Source organism: Trachemys scripta, chromosome 8, assembly GCF_013100865.1.
Source record: "Trachemys scripta elegans isolate TJP31775 chromosome 8, CAS_Tse_1.0, whole genome shotgun sequence".
Lineage (NCBI taxonomy): Eukaryota > Metazoa > Chordata > Testudines > Emydidae > Trachemys > Trachemys scripta.
The window spans coordinates 37,015,504-37,031,928 of record NC_048305.1 but is presented as its reverse complement, the minus strand read 5'-3'; the positions used below and the strand labels follow the sequence as shown (position 1 = coordinate 37,031,928).

The 16,425-nt window shown below is 47.8% G+C and overlaps 1 protein-coding gene across 2 annotated transcripts in view; it reads right to left on the bottom strand.

Annotated features, from left to right (window-relative positions):
* The window catches only part of LOC117881581 (protocadherin alpha-C2-like), a 287,284-nt gene that overhangs the window by 247,475 nt on the left and 23,384 nt on the right, over positions 1-16,425 (bottom strand). Inside the window, exon 1 of one of the 2 annotated variants that reach the window (XM_034778999.1) lies at positions 1,742-4,261. The exons of the other annotated variant lie outside the window; for it this stretch is intronic. Coding sequence (XP_034634890.1) covers positions 1,742-4,099 — 2,358 coding nt within the window. The 5' untranslated portion in view covers positions 4,100-4,261. Of the gene's footprint in view, positions 1-1,741; positions 4,262-16,425 lie in introns of those variants that run through there. 2 annotated transcript variants of the gene reach the window in all.

The window sequence follows — 16,425 nt, the reverse complement described above, 5'->3', positions numbered from 1 at the left end:
TAAATTGCACTTTCACAACAAAGATTGCACTTCAGTATTTGTATGAGGTGAACTGAAAAATACTATTTGTTTTGGTTATCATTTTTACAGTGCAAACATTTGTAATAAAAAATAATATACACTTTTATTTAAATTACAACACAGAATACAATACAATGAAAATGTAGAAAAACATCCAAAATATTTAACAAATTTCAATTGGTATTCTGTTGTTTAACAGTGCGATTAATTTTTTTTTTAGTTAATCGCATGAGTTAACTGCGATTAATCAATATTAAAAGCATATACATTTCTGGTAATAGGTACACCCAGGTATTCCTCACTAAGATGTTTCTACTGGTTTATCCTGAAAGCCATAAAGAATACTTTAGAAACAGAAAATTTTAAAATATGGGTATATAATTACATTCATTTGGGTACTTCCCTAGATTCTCTGGAATCTTGTAAGAGATTTCATACTAACGTGCTTTAGGTTGATGGTCTAGGAAAGAATAGCAAAAAAACTCAAAAAACTTTGTAAAACACTTCTCAACTGCATTTAAAAGAGAACAAATAACATGTAATAAGCAGGAGAGAAAATGATAAAGGACAAATGGAATCACCAAATTTCGGAGGAGATCCAAGGAAAGCAAAGATGATTTTCTAGGCAAGAAGCAAGACTGGCAACCATGAATTCTACACTGTGTTTCTGTATCTGTTGCAAACCTTCTATAACTGTGGACAAGTCACTTCACTGCTCTGGGTCTCAGTTTCCCCACAGAAGGAAGGGGATAATTGCATATAAGTTTCGGTGGCACGGTGAGGAGTAATTCAGAGCCAGCACCCAGACTGTTCACCAGTCATGTCCCACTTCAACCCAATTTTGAAGGTTTAAGATTCAATTATAATAGGTTTTCAGTGGGGATAAAGCAGGAATAAAGCATTACATTTTAACTCATCCTAATGCTTTAACATGTTTTGGCTTCTTCAGGTGGAACGTATTAAACCATTCCAAAGTATTGTTCTTTACGGTGTCATAGAATCATAGAACATCAGGGTTGGAAGGGACCTTAGGAGATCATCTAGTCCAACCGCCTGCTCAAAGCAGGACCGATCCCCAGACAGATTTTTATCCCAGTTCCCTAAATGGCCCCCTCAAGGATTGAACTCACAACCCTGGGTGTAGTAGACTAATGCTCAAACCACTGAGCTATCCCTCCCCCCATGATGCTGTCGTCATCATCAATGGAAACTATCAGTCAAGAAGCATATAAAGAGCCATCTCTAATGACAAAAAATATATAAGGAAGTAATTCTTGGAGGAATACTCCCCAGGCAAAGAACACGGATGCTACCACCAGATCATGGCTATTTATTTGCTCTTCTTAAAAAATATAGTGTTCTCATGGAATTAACAGCGCAGATGGTGCTACTAAAAAAAGAGCAAACAAGAGCCAATACAATTGCAAATTTACATGCATAATATTATATCCTTTGACTTTTATCCATTCTAACTGACATATTTCGAATTTCATTCGAATGCAACTAAAAAACACTTATGTTTAAAAAACTGTATCCGAAGTACCCACCCAAAAGCAACAAACAGAAAGTTGGATCGCTAAAAAGATTCATTATTCGTCATTCAAACATGCGTTTTACAAAAATATAAATTAATTAGAGAATCACTACTAACTACTTTAAAATAATCTTCAGTGAGACACTGGAAACAATGTATTGTGGCGGGAAATATTATTTAACCAACCGTGCCGCATAGATTGGGCGTCTCCTTCTCCTTGTTCTCTGCGGAGTTAGGAAAATTGGGGCTGAAAACCATGAGGTCATTCTTAGTGGTGCCTTCCCCTACACACAAGTTCCGACTCTGGCGCTGGGAATAGGACCAACTCCCCACTTCGCTCGAGCACACCACGGTGGCTTTCCCAGGCCCGCACATCACTTCCGGACCCGGGTGGCATCTCAGGCCAACGTACACGACAATCACCAGCACAAACAGCCCGGACACCGAACAAATGGCGATCATTAAAGATACGTTCATATCAACCAAGGGCCCTTCGCTCCCGCCCTTTTGCCTCGAGTCCCATTTCACAGCCTGGGGACTCTCCACCAGGGACAGGCTGACAGTGGCTGTCGCTGACAGCGCCGGCTCCCCATGGTCCTTCACCAGGATCACGAGTCTCTGGCTGGGGCCGTCCGCCTCCTCCAAGGCCCGCGTGGTGCTGATCTCCCCGCTGTACACACCCACCCGGAAAGGCCCCGCAGCCCTGGGCTCCTGCACTTCGTAGCGAAGCCACGCGTTGTAGCCGGAATCCGCATCCACCGCTCGGATCTTGCCCACCACGTGCCCTGCGCCGGCCGACAGCGGAACCAGCTCGGGCCCTGGCGAGCCGCGGCCGGAGCCAGCCGGGGACACTGCGGGCGCGTTGTCATTTTCATCCAGGACAAAGAGCTGCACAGTCACGTTCCCGCACAACGACGGGAACCCGGCGTCCCTCGCGCTCACCTGGAACTGCAGCACTTGCAGCTCCTCGTAATCAAAGGGCTGCAGGGCATAGATGTGCCCGCTCTCCGAGTGCACCGAGATGTAGCTGGACAGGGGCTGCTCTCCCACACTCCGCTCCACCACCGAGTAGCTCACAAAGGCGTTTTCCCTCAGGTCCGGGTCCGAGGCCGACACGGTGAAGAGATGGGCCCCGGGCGGGTTGTTTTCCTTCACAAACACCCTGTAAACGGGCTGGGGGAAAGCAGGGGCGTTATCGTTCACATCCGCGATCGGCACCAAAATGCTGCTGCTGGCCGAGAGAGACGGGGTCCCTTCGTCTCTGGCTGTCACCAGGATCTTATATTCAGACACTCGCTCCCGATCCACGGCCTCCGCCAGCACCAGCGAGTGATAATTCTTAAAGGTGGAGACGAGCCGAAAGGGCAGGTTCGGGGGGATGGAGCAGGTGACTTTGCCGTTGTCTCCCGAGTCCCGGTCAGAGACGCTAATAAGAGCCACCACTGTCCCCGGGGGAGCGTCCTCCGGCACCGGCAGAGAAAGGGAAGTCACGGCCAGCTCAGGGGCGTTATCGTTCACGTCTAAAACGTCTATCAAAACTTTGCAGTGTCCCACTAACGGGGGATTCCCCTTATCCTTTGCCTCAACTTGAATTTCAAACAGATTAATATCTTCAAAATCTATATTTCCTTTAATCCTGATTTCTCCAGTATTTTGTTCTATCCTGAAAACCTTTCTTATGTTTGGAGAAATTTGGTTGGTAAACGAATAGGAAATATTCTTATTAATGCCCTCATCCATGTCAGTGGCGTTGAGTTTTATGACTAACGTCCCGTTAGGTGCATTTTCCAATAATTTGATTTGATAAACGGATTGGTTAAATACAGGCGCGTTATCATTGGCATCCAGCACAGTGATCACCAGCTGAACTGTGCCGGTGAGCTCCGGTTTGCCCCCATCAATAGCCGTGAGTAATAAATGATGCGCAGGGATTTCCTCCCTATCAAGAGGTTTCTTTAACACAAGCATTAAAGATTTACTTTTCTCCTTCGTTTTCTCCTCTACAATGAAATGTTCACTTGGGCTGAGTTTATAGGTTAGCAGAGAGTTTGTACCAATATCTGCGTCAGACGCGCCCTCTAGTGGGAAACGCGAACCTGGAAGAGTTAGTGATTCTGCTATACTCAGGTTTTGTTCATTTACCGAGAAAACAGGAGCATTGTCGTTTATATCCTGTATCTCCACTTCCACGTGAAATATCCTCAGGGGTTTGTCCACTATCACCTCCAGGTCAATGGCGCACAGGGGGCTCTGGCCGCACAGCTCTTCCCTGTCTATTCGCGAATTAACAAACAAAACGCCGTTCTGCAAATTTACCTCAAAATAGTCTCTCCTGCCGTTGGAGACCATCCGGAACATCCGAAACACCAGCTCCGCCACCTCCAGCCCCAGGTCCTGGGCCAGGCGGCCCACAAAGGTGCCGTGTTTGGATTCCTCCGGCACGGAATAACGGACCTGGCCGCTGCCCACCTCCCAGACCGTGTGTAACAGAACCAACCGCAGCAGCTGCCTGGTTACCAGGGAGTCTCGCCGGAAAAGAGCCATCGCGAACGTGGAATGTTTCGGATTCAAATCTGATTAACTAATTACTAGCCGTTCTATATAATATTTTTGAGCTACCCTGGAGTACTGTCACAATGAATTCCAGCCGCTCTTGTCGCATCCAGTATGATCCAGTTATTCTGAGGTTGGGGCAGCCAGTGTTTTCTTCCTCCAAGGGTGGAGCTATGTTTTCATTTTCCAGGGATAACGCGTTTTTTTAGTAGACAGCGCCACAATGTGGTACATGTGAGTCACAGCAACAAATTATTTTTTCGTATTTATATTTAATTCATCATTAAGAATAAATATTTTCATGTTACTTATATCTAAAATAATCTGATTTCTGATCATTCTCATATTATATCTGTGCATAGGAAAATCTGAGTGAATGATGCTGTAATAACCGGTGATAGACTGAAGGAACTTTCTTTCCCCAATAAAACAAATATTGAAATATTTAACTGTAAAGCAGATATAAATGTAAAATGATAATATCTATTTTATATTTTCCTCCATCTCTAATACTCAGAGTGTCCACTTTTTATTGATAGAAATGGGAAATGCGGCTGCCACAATCATCTCAGTTAACATTTGAAAAAATTACTTTGCTAATGATTCTGGCCTTTTCTTTACAAAGAGATTTGAGTTCTGACGTTTGAAAACAGGAGTTCCCTACACTTCGTTTCGCTTTTGAAACCCTCCCTAACTTGCTCTATCCTACCTCATGGGTCCTTTGAAACTCTCGCCTTCTCTTCTCCCCACTCCTTCTGCTCCTTTAGGGCCTGATTCAAACCTCAGTGAAACACCATTGACGTAAGAATAAGATTCTTTCACTCAGGGCCGGCTTTAGGCCGATTCCCCCGAATCGGGCACTGCGCCCCGCGCCTAAGAGGGCCCCCCACCCAGCCAGAGCGCGGCAATCGCCGCGACCCCACTCCTCCCAGCGGAGCGCGGCAAGCCCTGTGGCCCCGCTCCCTCGGACAGAGCGCCGGCCCGAGCGCTTCAAGTCCCGCGGCCCTGCTACCCCGGTCAGAGCGCGGCAAGCCCTGCCGCCCCCTTCCCCCAGCCAGAGAGCGGGCAAACAGCTCTAAGCACGCGGCCCAGGCCAGAGCACTGCAAGGCCGCGGCCCCGCTCCCCCGGCCGGAGCGCGGCAAGATCCCGCGGCCCCCTACCCCGGCCGGAGCGCGGCAATCCGAAGTGCCGCCGAAGTCTGGGAGCGCCGCCCGGTGAGTACAAGACCCACCAATCCGGCCCGCACTTGCTAAAGCCGGCCCTGCTTTCACTAATTTTAATAAGTTTTGGTTCAGGCCCTATTTCCTCGCATTCCATCCGCAATCTTACCTCCCCAGCTCTATCCTTTTGGAACAGTCTTTTATATATGTCTGCCCAAATGACTCTCCAGCTCTAAAATCTCATCTATAACATTTTTCTCTTTACTTTTTAATTTCTCTTTCTTTTTTCTATTATTTATTATTTAACTCCGTAGTCGTATAATTTACCGTAACCCTGTAAAATGCTTTGGGGCACACGAAGATAAATGCAGTGGAAAATAAAATGTTCTTCTATTGTTTCCTGGGTTGCTGTTTATCATTTATTGAGCCAGTGTCCAGCATTTGTCAGTAGAAGGAACAAGAATTTTAATGGAGAGTAAAATTTGTTACCAACAGCTAAACTGTGAAACAACTAAGTTTTCCCTTTTAAAAAGGTCAATTTCTATTTCCTACTAATAACAAGTCACTTTTAAATAGAAGTGCAGCTGGTACCAACAACAGATCAGTTTAATAAAAGAAGATGAAATATATTTATCTATATTTTATACTATGCCCAACGCCATGGTATCTAAGCGCCTTACAAAACTGATATGTGTGAGTGGATTACAAGCAGCTCTCATATTTTGTTTCTCTTCCTTGTCCAGGGATATCTAGGATCAAGTTCACTTTTCTCTTCTTTTCTTTGTATTCTTGTCATTCCTTGTATTTCTATTCCTCTTTCTTTGAGGCCTGGTCTACACTACGGGTTTAGGTCGGCTTTAGCAGCGTTAAACCGAATTAAGCCTGGACACGTCCACACAACGAGGTCCTTTCTTTCGACTTAAAGGGCCCTTTAAACCGGTTTCTTTACACCACCTCCGACGAGGGGATTAGCGATAAAACCGGCCTTTGCGGGTCGGAATTGGGGTAGTGTGGACGGAATTCGATGTTATTGGCCTCCGGGAGCTATCCCACAGTGCTTCATTGTGACCGCTCTGGACAGCGCTCTCAACTCAGATGCACTGACCAGGTAGACAGGAAAAGACCCGCGAAGGTTTGAATTTCATTTCCTGTTTGCCCAGCGTGGAGAGCACAGGTGACCACGCAGAGCTCATCAGCACAGGTAACCGTGATGGAGTCCTCCCAGGATCGCAAAAGAGCTCCAGCATGGACCGAACGGGAGGTACGAGATCTGCTCGCCATATGGGGAGATGAAGCAGTGATAGCTGAACTCCGTAGCAGTAAAAGAAATGGAAAAGTATTAGAAAAGATCTCCAAGGCCATGAAGGACCGAGGCCATAACAGGGACACACAGCAGTGCCGCGTGAAAATTAAGGAGCTACGGCAAGCCTACCACAAAGCCAGAGAAGCAAACGGAAGGTCCGGGGCAGAGCCGCAAACTTGCCGCTACTACGCGGAGCTGCATGCGATCCTAGGGGGTGCAGCCACCACTACTCCAACCGTGTGCTATGACTCTCTCACTGGAGAAACACACAGGGAAGACGGTTCGGGGAACGAGGAAGATGACGATGGAGGTACTGTAGGTAGCTCACAGCAGCAAGGAAGCGGAGAAACCGGTTTCCCCAACAGCCAGGATATGTTTGTGACCCTGGACCTGGAACCAGTAACCCCCGAACTCACCCAAGACCCTCAGGGCACACAGGAGACCTCTGGTGAGTGTAACTTTGTAAATATTTGTAAACATTACAAAAAAAAAAGCAAGCAAGTCTGTTAACGTGTATGGGGATGGAGCGGAAATCCTCCAGGGACATCTCCAGAAAGCTCTCCTGGTTGAAATGGGGTGATTTTATTAAGGGGGACATTCAGAGGCGCCCGTTCCTGCTATTCTGACCAGAAATGTTCCCCGCTGTTAACCACGCGGTGGGGGGGAGGGGTGAAGTGATCATCCCAGAGAATCGTGTGTGTGTGGGGGGGGTGGTTTACTTGTGTTTGTGCCGCATGTTAACCGGGAAACCGCAGCCCCCTCCTTTCACATTGAAACCCCATTTTAAATGGACAACCCAATTCATCCTTGATATGGGAAATGCGCTGCTGTTTGCAACCTTTCCCACATGTTAAGAAGGTTAAAAAAGCCAAAACACTGTGGCCTACGATGGCTGCCTGCAAGCCGAAATATGCGACCTTGTAATGAAAGAGTGTACCCATTGTTCCCTAAAATGTGTCTTTTTTAACCACCTCTCCCTTCTCCTCCACCAGCTGCAAATGTTTCTCCTTCGCAGAGGCTCGTGAACATTAGAAAGAGAAAACGTAAGACGAGGGACGAGATGTTCACGGAGCTGCAGATGTCCGCCCAGGCTGATAGAGCACAGCAGAATGTGTGGAGGCAGTCAATGTCGGAGATGAGAAAAGCCCAACATGAACGAGAGGAGAGGTGGCGGGCTGAAGATGATAGGTGGCGTCAGCTTGCAGACAGACGGCAAGAGGCAATGCTCCGTCTGCTGGAGCATCAAAGTGATATGCTCGAGCGTATGGTTGAGCTGCAGGAAAGGCAGCAGGAGCAGAGACCGCCGCTACAGCCCCTGTGTAACCAACAGCCCTCCTCCCCAAGTTCCATAGCTTCCTCACCCAGACGCCCAAGAACACGGTGGGGGGGCCTCCGGCCACCCAGTCACTCCACCCCAGATGATCGCCCAAGCATCAGAAGGCTGGGCTTCAATAAGAGTTAAAGTTTTAAAATGCAGTGTGTCCTTTTCCATCCCTCCTCCCCCACCCATCCCAGCTACCTTGGCAATTATCCCCCCACCTCTGTAAGGAACTAATAAAGAATGCATGAATGTGAAAAAACAATGACTTTATTGCCTCTGCAAGCGGGAGGGGAGGGGAGGGTGGGGTGGGGTGGTTGGTTTACAGGGAAGTAGAGTGAACCGGGTCGGGGGGGGGGGGGTTGGAGGGTTCATCAAGGAGAAACAAACAGAAGTTTCACACAGTAGCCTGGCCAGTCACAAAACTCGTTTTCAAAGCTTCTCTGATGCGCACTGCGCCCTGCTGTGCTCCTCTAACCGCCCTGGTGTCTGGCTGCGCGTAATCAGCGGCCAGGCGAGTTGCCTCAACCTCCCACCCCGCCATAAAGGTCTCCCCCTTACTCTCACAGATATTGTGGAGCGCACAGCAAGCAGCAATAACAATGGGGATATTCTTTTCGCTGAGGTCTGAGCGAGTCAGTAAGCTGCGCCAGCGCGCTTTTAAACGTCCAAATGCACATTCCACCACCATTCGGCACTTGCTCAGCCTGTAGTTGAACAGGTCCTGACTCCTGTCCAGGCTGCCTGTGTACGGCTTCATGAGCCATGGCATTAAGGGGTAGGCTGGGTCCCCAAGGATCACGATAGGCATTTCAACATCCCCAATGGTCACTTTCTGGTCGGGGAAGAAAGTCCCTTCCTCCAGCTTTCGAAACAGAGCAGAGTTCCTGAAGACGCGAGCATCATGTACCTTTCCCGGCCATCCCACGTTGATGTTGGTGAAACGTCCCTTGTGATCCACCAGGGCTTGCAGCACCATTGAAAAGTACCCCTTGCGGTTTACGTAGTCGGTGGCTTGGTGCTCCGGTGACAAGATAGGGATATGGGTTCCGTCTATGGCCCCGCCACAGTTTGGGAATCCCATTTCAGCAAAACCATCCACTATTGACTGCACGTTGCCCAGAGTCACTACCCTTGCTATCACCAGGTCTTTCATTGCCCTGGCAAATTGGATCACAGCAGCCCCCACCGTAGATTTGCCCACTCCAAATTGATTCCCGACTGACCGGTAGCTGTCTGGCGTTGCAAGCTTCCACAGGGCTATCGCCACGCGCTTCTCAACTGTGAGGGCTGCTCTCATCTTGGTATCCTGGCGTTTCAGGGCAGGGGAAAGCAAGTCACAAAGTTCCATGAAAGTGCCCTTACGCATGCGAAAGTTTCGCAGCCACTGGGAATCGTCCCAGACCTGCAGCACGATGCGGTCCCACCAGTCTGTGCTTGTTTCCCGGGCCCAGAATCGGCGTTCCACGGTATCAACCTGCCCCAGTGACACCATGATTTCCACATTGCTGGGGCCTGTGCCTTGTGAGAGGTCTATGGCCATGTCAATTTCCTCATCACTCTCGTCGCCGTGCTGCAATCGCCTCCTCGCCTGGTCCGGGTTTCGCCTTGGCATGTTCTGGCTCTGCATATACTCCAGGACAATGCGCGTGGTGTTCATAGTGCTCATAATTGCCGCGGTGATCTGAGCGGGCTCCATGATCCCAGTGCTAGCTATGGCGCCTGGTCAGAAAAAAGGCGCGAAAGTAGTATCTGATGGACCAGGAGAAGGAGGGCGGGAGGGAGGGAGGGCCGAGTGACGACATGGCGTTCAGGTACAGGAACAGGGAGAAACACAAACAACTGTCACACAGAATGGTCCCCCCAAAGATTAAACTGGAAACCCTGGGCTTAGCAGGCCATTGATTTCACGGAGGAAGGGGAAGCAAATGAACACAGAACAAATCTATTTTTTACATCTTAAGGTGGCAGCCGACGGTGCAGCATGAGTGATAGCCTCTCCAGTACGATGATGATGGGTACCAATCATAAAATACCATCATCTGCCAAAAGGCAAGGGGCTGCTGCTGTGTAGCAATGCAGCCCCACGTCTGCCAGCCCCACGTCCGCCAGCACCCAGCATCGCCCTCGGCCTCTTCTGGGTGCTTAGCGGACAATATTGGGCAATTGGCAGAAAATAGTATATTATGACTGGTAACCGTCATCATCGAAACAGTAGCATGTCTGCCCAGGTGGCCATGATTGACAGCCATACCAGTACGACGACGATGGGTACCAGTCATAATATACCATTGCCTGCAAGGGGCTGGTGCAATGCAGCCCTACGGCTGCCAGCCCCACGGCTATCACTCATGCTACACCGTCTACCGCCAAAAGGCAGTTAGCAGCTGCTGCTGTGTAGCAATGCAGTCCCACGTCTGCCGGCACCCAGAGGACATATGGTGACGGTGAGCTCAGCTGAGCTGAGCGGGCTCCATGCTTGCCATGGTATGTTGTCTGCACAGGTAACCCAGGTAAAAAGGCGCGAATCTATTGTCTGCCGTTGCTGTGACGAGGGGGGAGGGGCCTGACGACACGTACCCAGAACCGCCCGCGACACTGTTTTGCATCATCCGGGCATTGGGATCTCAACCCAGAATTCAAAGAAAAGGCGCGAACCGCTTCTCGGCTCGAGCTGTGGCGCAAACGTAGTATCTGACGGCCTAGGGGAAGGAGGGAGGGCGGGCCGAGTGACGACATGGCGTACAGGCACAGGGAATTAAAATAAAGAACGGTGGCTGTGCATCAGGGAGAGACACAAACAACTGTCACAGACTGGTCCCCCCCAAAGATTAAACTGAAAACCCTGGGTTTAGCAGGCCATTCATTTGACGGAGGGAGGGGGAAGCAAATGAATACAGAGAAAATCTATTTTTTTACATCTTAAGACGACGGTGCAGCGTGACTGATAGCCCTCGGCATCTTTCTGGGTGCTTGGCAGCAAATACGGGGCGGTGTATGACGATGGTCTTCAGGCCTATTGCACGAGCTGCTGCTCAGGGAAGACTCTGCTAATGTGCGATGACCCGACTTGTAATAGGCCGGCTAACAGTCATAATACACCATTTACTGCCAAAAGGCAAGCCCCACGGCTGCCAGCACCCAGATCGCCGATGAAGGCTACCAGTCTACTGCACCGTCTACCGCCAAAAGGCAGTTAGCAGCTGCTGCTGTGTAGCAATGCAGTCCCACGTCTGCCGGCACCCAGAGGACATATGGTGACGGTGAGCTCAGCTGTGCTGAGCGGGCTCCATGTTGTCTGCACAGGTAACCCAGGTAACCCAGGTAAAAAGGCGCGAATCTATTGTCTGCCGTTGCTGTGACGGGGGAGGGAGGGGCCTGACGACACGTACCCAGAACCGCCCGCGACACTGTTTTGCATCATCCGGGCATTGGGATCTCAACCCAGAATTCCAAGGGCGGCAGAGACTGCGGGAACTGTGGGATAGCTCTGGGATAGCTACCCATAGTGCAATGCTCCGGAAGTCGACACTAGCCTCGTACTGTGGACGCGGTCCGCCGACTAGAGCACCTAGAGCATTGTATTGTGTGGACACACACAATCGGCTGTATACAACCGATTTCAATAAAACCGGCTTCTATAAATTCGAACTAATTTCGTAGTGTAGACATACCCTCAGAGAAAGCAGAATAGTAGCTTTGAGTTGTTTCGCTTTTGTGTTTGTGTAAGCATTTGCAAGTGGAAGTGTGTGCGTTGGTATGAGCCAGCGAGTATGTTATGGGAAGGTTATGTCAAAGAGTTGGGTCTTGTATTTTGTCCTGAATATGATCAGGACCCTTGCAATCCTCAGCTCTTCAGGAAGGGAATTCCCTGCTCATGAACCAGCAAAGTTCTGTTTCCCATTCTCACTATTCTTACTCTTTACATCAGGCATTTCATCGTCCCAGAGGATCTCAGCCATCTCGGGAGGTTATGGTCACAGAGGGAGATGCAGCCTTTCAGATTCCAGCTCACTGAGAGTTTTGAAGAACAAAATCAGGGGCCTAGTTATTCTGTCTGTTGCACAAGCGTATCTCCTATGGAACTGCAGCAAAGGGGAGCTCCATCCACCCATCCGACTGGATGATCGCGTAACAGGACTTAAAAACTTGATCTAATAATGTCCAGTGCGCTACCAATGCAGAGCTACGATCCAACTGGCAGTTGTTTGTCATCAGCCAGGCTGATATATTTTGCCTCATAATGAAGATGACGAGTAGCAATAGCAGTTGCACTAGTAGTAATGATTAGAAAGAGGATGGCACTGGTGCTAGTGGTGGAGTGCAATACGTGCGTATAGCGCCTTGCGGCCAATTTCAATGCACTGGCGATGTGCCAAGGAGTTTACAGTCTATTTCAGAAAGTAAATATGAAACACAGGAAATAGTTATAATATCAGTTTTAGCTGGTACAATATCATGGTGCAGATGAATAATGGGAGGTTTTATCAACTGAAAGGATTCAAGTAGGAATTCAGGTAGCATTTGCAGGGTCAGTTAGGCAGAACTTCAGAATGAGAGTCTCAATGGCTGGATGAGAGGATGGTGTAGGGAGGAGTGTTTTAGGTTTATTAGGAACTGGGAAAGCATATGGGAACAGAGGATCCTGTACAGGAAGGATGGGCTCTACCTAAACCAAAATGGAACTAGATTGCTAGCATATTTAAAAAAAAGTTGCAGAGAATTTTAGGAACCTAAGGCCTGGGGGGAAAACAACAGGTGCAGAGGAGCACATGTGGTGATAGCCTTTGGGGGATAAATTTATTAAAGAGGGGACTCTACATCCTAGTAAAATAAGATAGGAAAGAAGTTGGTAAAGGGAAGGTAGGAGTTAGTGAGGAACAGTTAAATGTGCAGAGGCAGTCAAAAAAGCAAACAGGATGTTAGGAATCATTAAAAAGGGGACAGAGAATAAGATGGAGAATATCTTATTGCCCTTATATAAATCGATGGTACGCCCACATCTTGAATACTGCATACAGATGTGGTCTCCTCATCTCTAAAAAGATATACTGGCACTAGAAAAGGTTCTGAGAAGGGCAACTAAAATGATTCGGGGTTTGGAACAGGTCCCATATGAGGAGAGATTAAAGAGGCTAGGACTTTTCAGCTTGGAAAAGAGAAGACTAAGGAGGGATATGATAGAGGTATATAAAATCATGAGTGGTGTGGAGAAAGTGAATATGGAAAAGTTATTTACTTGTTCCCATAATATAAGAACTAGGGGCCACCAAATGAACTTAATGGGCAGCAGTTTAAAACAAATAAAAGGAAGTTCTTCTTCACACAGCACACAGTCAACTTGTGGAACTCCTTGCCTGAGGAGGTTGTGAAGGCTAGGACTATAACAGCATTTAAAAGAGAACTGGAGAAATTCATGCAGGTTAAGTCCATTAATGGCTATTAGCCAGGATGGGTAAGGAATGGTGTCCCTAGCCTCTGTTTGTCAGAGGGTGAAGATGTATGGCAGGAGAGAGATCACTTGATCATTACCTGTTAGGTTCACTCCCTCTGGGGCACCTGGCATTGGCCACTGTCAGTAGACAGGATACTGGGCTAGATGGACCTTTGGTCTGACCCAGTACGGCCATTCTTATGTTCTTATGTTCTTAAGACCGCCTTATTTAAATATAACCCATGAAGGCAAGCAACTGAATATTGACAAAATGTGCAAGTGCTTTATATACAAATGATAGAAGTATAAATACTCAGATGGGTGAACTAGAGTACCTGACATTAAATGAGGATATTGATATAATAGGCATTGGGGAAACTTGGTGGAATGAGGATAATCAATGGGACATGGTAATACCAGGTGCCAAATACATAGGAATAGCAGAGTAGGTTACATGCATGGTGGAGTGGCACTATATGTGAGAAAAGCATAGTCAAATAAAATAAAAATCTTAAATGAATCAAACTATACCATAGAATCTCTATTGATAGAAATTCCATGCTTGAACAATAAGAATATCAGGAGGACTACACTGTCAATCACCTGATCAAAATGGTGACAATGACTGTGAAATGGTCGAAGAGATTGCTGGTAGCCCATTGCTGACAATGATGATGATGATATTGTCACAATTTTCTCTGAAGTCCTACCCTGAAGCACAGAGTCAGCCACACTGAGGGCATGGGAAGTCTAATCTCTGAGGTTTGATGATGCAGTTTTGTGGCATTTTTCACGTGCAGCCTGGAGACCATTTCATCAATCCCACTTGAACCTGTTACATGCTGATCTTGTCAGAGACTGCCAGCGAGCCCTGTTCTGAGCCATTTGCTTGAGTCCTTTGAGATTGATGCCAGCGCACTGGAGATTCCTCCTGAGGTTATCTTTGAAGCACTTATATGGACAATCCTTCTTTATTTTGCCCCGACTCAGCTCCCCATACAAGATCTGTTTTGGAGACAGTGGTCTTCCATTCTGATGACATTTCCAGTCCACCTAAGTTCTGCTCTGAATAGTATTTCCTGAATGCTGGCTGTGTTTGCTCTCTCAAGAACCTTAATATTGGTCACTCTGTCCTGCCAGCGAATGCTCATTATTGGGTGGAGGGAGCTCATGTGAAATTGCTCAAGCTGTTTACTGTGCCATCTATAAAGAGTCCATGTCTTAGATCCATATAGGAAATACGTTAGAACCACTGCACTGTAGATTTTCAATTTGGTGGAGAGACGAATGTTGTGTTGGTGAAGGACTTTTCTTTGGAGTCGGCAAAGGGCCTGGCTGGCTTTACTGATGCTGGAAGCAATTTCTTTATCAAGGGAACCATCACTTGAGATAATGCTGCCCAAATACTTAAACTGATCCCCATTTGGAATGAGGTTCTGGTTGGAACAAGACCTCTGTCTTACTGAGACTGATGGTGAGGCCAAATAGCTGAGATGCTTCAGAAAACCAATCAATGATGACATGAAGGTCATCATGTCTATGAGCCATCAAGGCACAGTTATCTGCAAAATGTGCCTCAACAAGAAGTCTCTCCAGCATCTTGGTCTTAGCATTGAGTCTTCGAAGATCAAAGAGAGAGCCATTGAGTCGGTAGCAGATGTATATTCCCTGATCCATGTTCCTTGTGGCATGGCTGAGGACACAGGCAAAGAACAAATTGAACAGCACTGGAGCAAGTACACAGCCTTGCTTCACTCCATTCAAGATTTCAAATGCATGAGAAGAATCACCACTGGAAAGCACTTGCACTGTCGTGTGGTCATGAAACAGATGGATGATTTGTATGAACCTTCTTGGGCAGTCCAGTTCAGGTAGAATAACCCATAGACCCTCTCTGTTTACCATGTCAAAAGCTTTGGTCAAGTTGATGAAAACTGCAAATAGGTCCATGTTCTGCTCTAAACATTTTTTCCTAGATCTGCCTTATGACAAAAATCATGTCTATGGTACTAGGACTTGGTCTGAAACCACACTGCACTTCTGGAAAATTCTTCTCAGATATGTTAGCAATGAGTCTGTGCAGTAGAATACAAGCTAGTATTTTCCCTGCTGTACAGAGGAGAGAAATGCCTCTGTATTTTCTGCAGTCAGCTTTGCTGCCTTTGTTTTTGAACAGTGATACAATAATAGCCATATGCTCTGACTTCCTCAGTTCCTGGGGGATGCTCGACACCCATTGTGCCACAGACCCTGCCCCCACTCCACCCCTTCCCCCAATCCTCCGCCTCGCCTCTTCCCACCCCCACTCCACCCCTACCCCCCAGGCTCGACCCCTGCCCCACCTCTTCCTGCTCCCGCCCTACCCCCAGTGCCTCCTGAACTTCCACTGAACAGCTGATCGCTGGCAGGTGGGAGGTGCTGGGAGGGAGGGGGAGGAGCTGATAGGCAGGGCCACCAGCGGGTGGGAGGCACTCGGGGGAAGGGGGAGGTGCTGAGCACCCACTATTTTTTTTCCATGGGTGCTCCAGACTCGGAGCACCCACCAAGTCAGTGCCTATGATAATAGCATCTTTGAAGTCTTGTGGCATGTCTTCATCTTCCCAAATGCTACTCAAGATGTTGTGAAACACCTCAATAGCCTTTGGGCCTTCTACTTTGTACAGTTCTGCTGGAATACCATCTTTACCAGGCAAATTGGCTGAAAGTATATTAAAAACAAAGTTATCACGCACATAGCAGAACATGCAGTGCTTAATTTGTGCTCAGGCTTGCCAGGGCTGAGCCCCAGCACCTCTCAGGTTGGCAGTTCATAGCCCCGTCACCTCTGGGCTTGCTTTATCTGTTATGAAAGTAAAAAAATTGCTTGAGCCCCAGCACCTAATTGCTTGAGCCCATCATTTCTTAAGCACTATGGACATGATATGTTGGGGAAGAGTCAACATGACTTTTGTAAAGGGAAACCATGGTTCACCAAGCTATTAGAATTATCTGATGGTGTCAACAAGCAAGAGGACAAGAGTGACCCAGTAGATATAGTGTACTTGGATTTTCAGAAAGTCTTTGACAAGGTGCCTCACCAAAGGCTCTTAAGCAAAATAAGC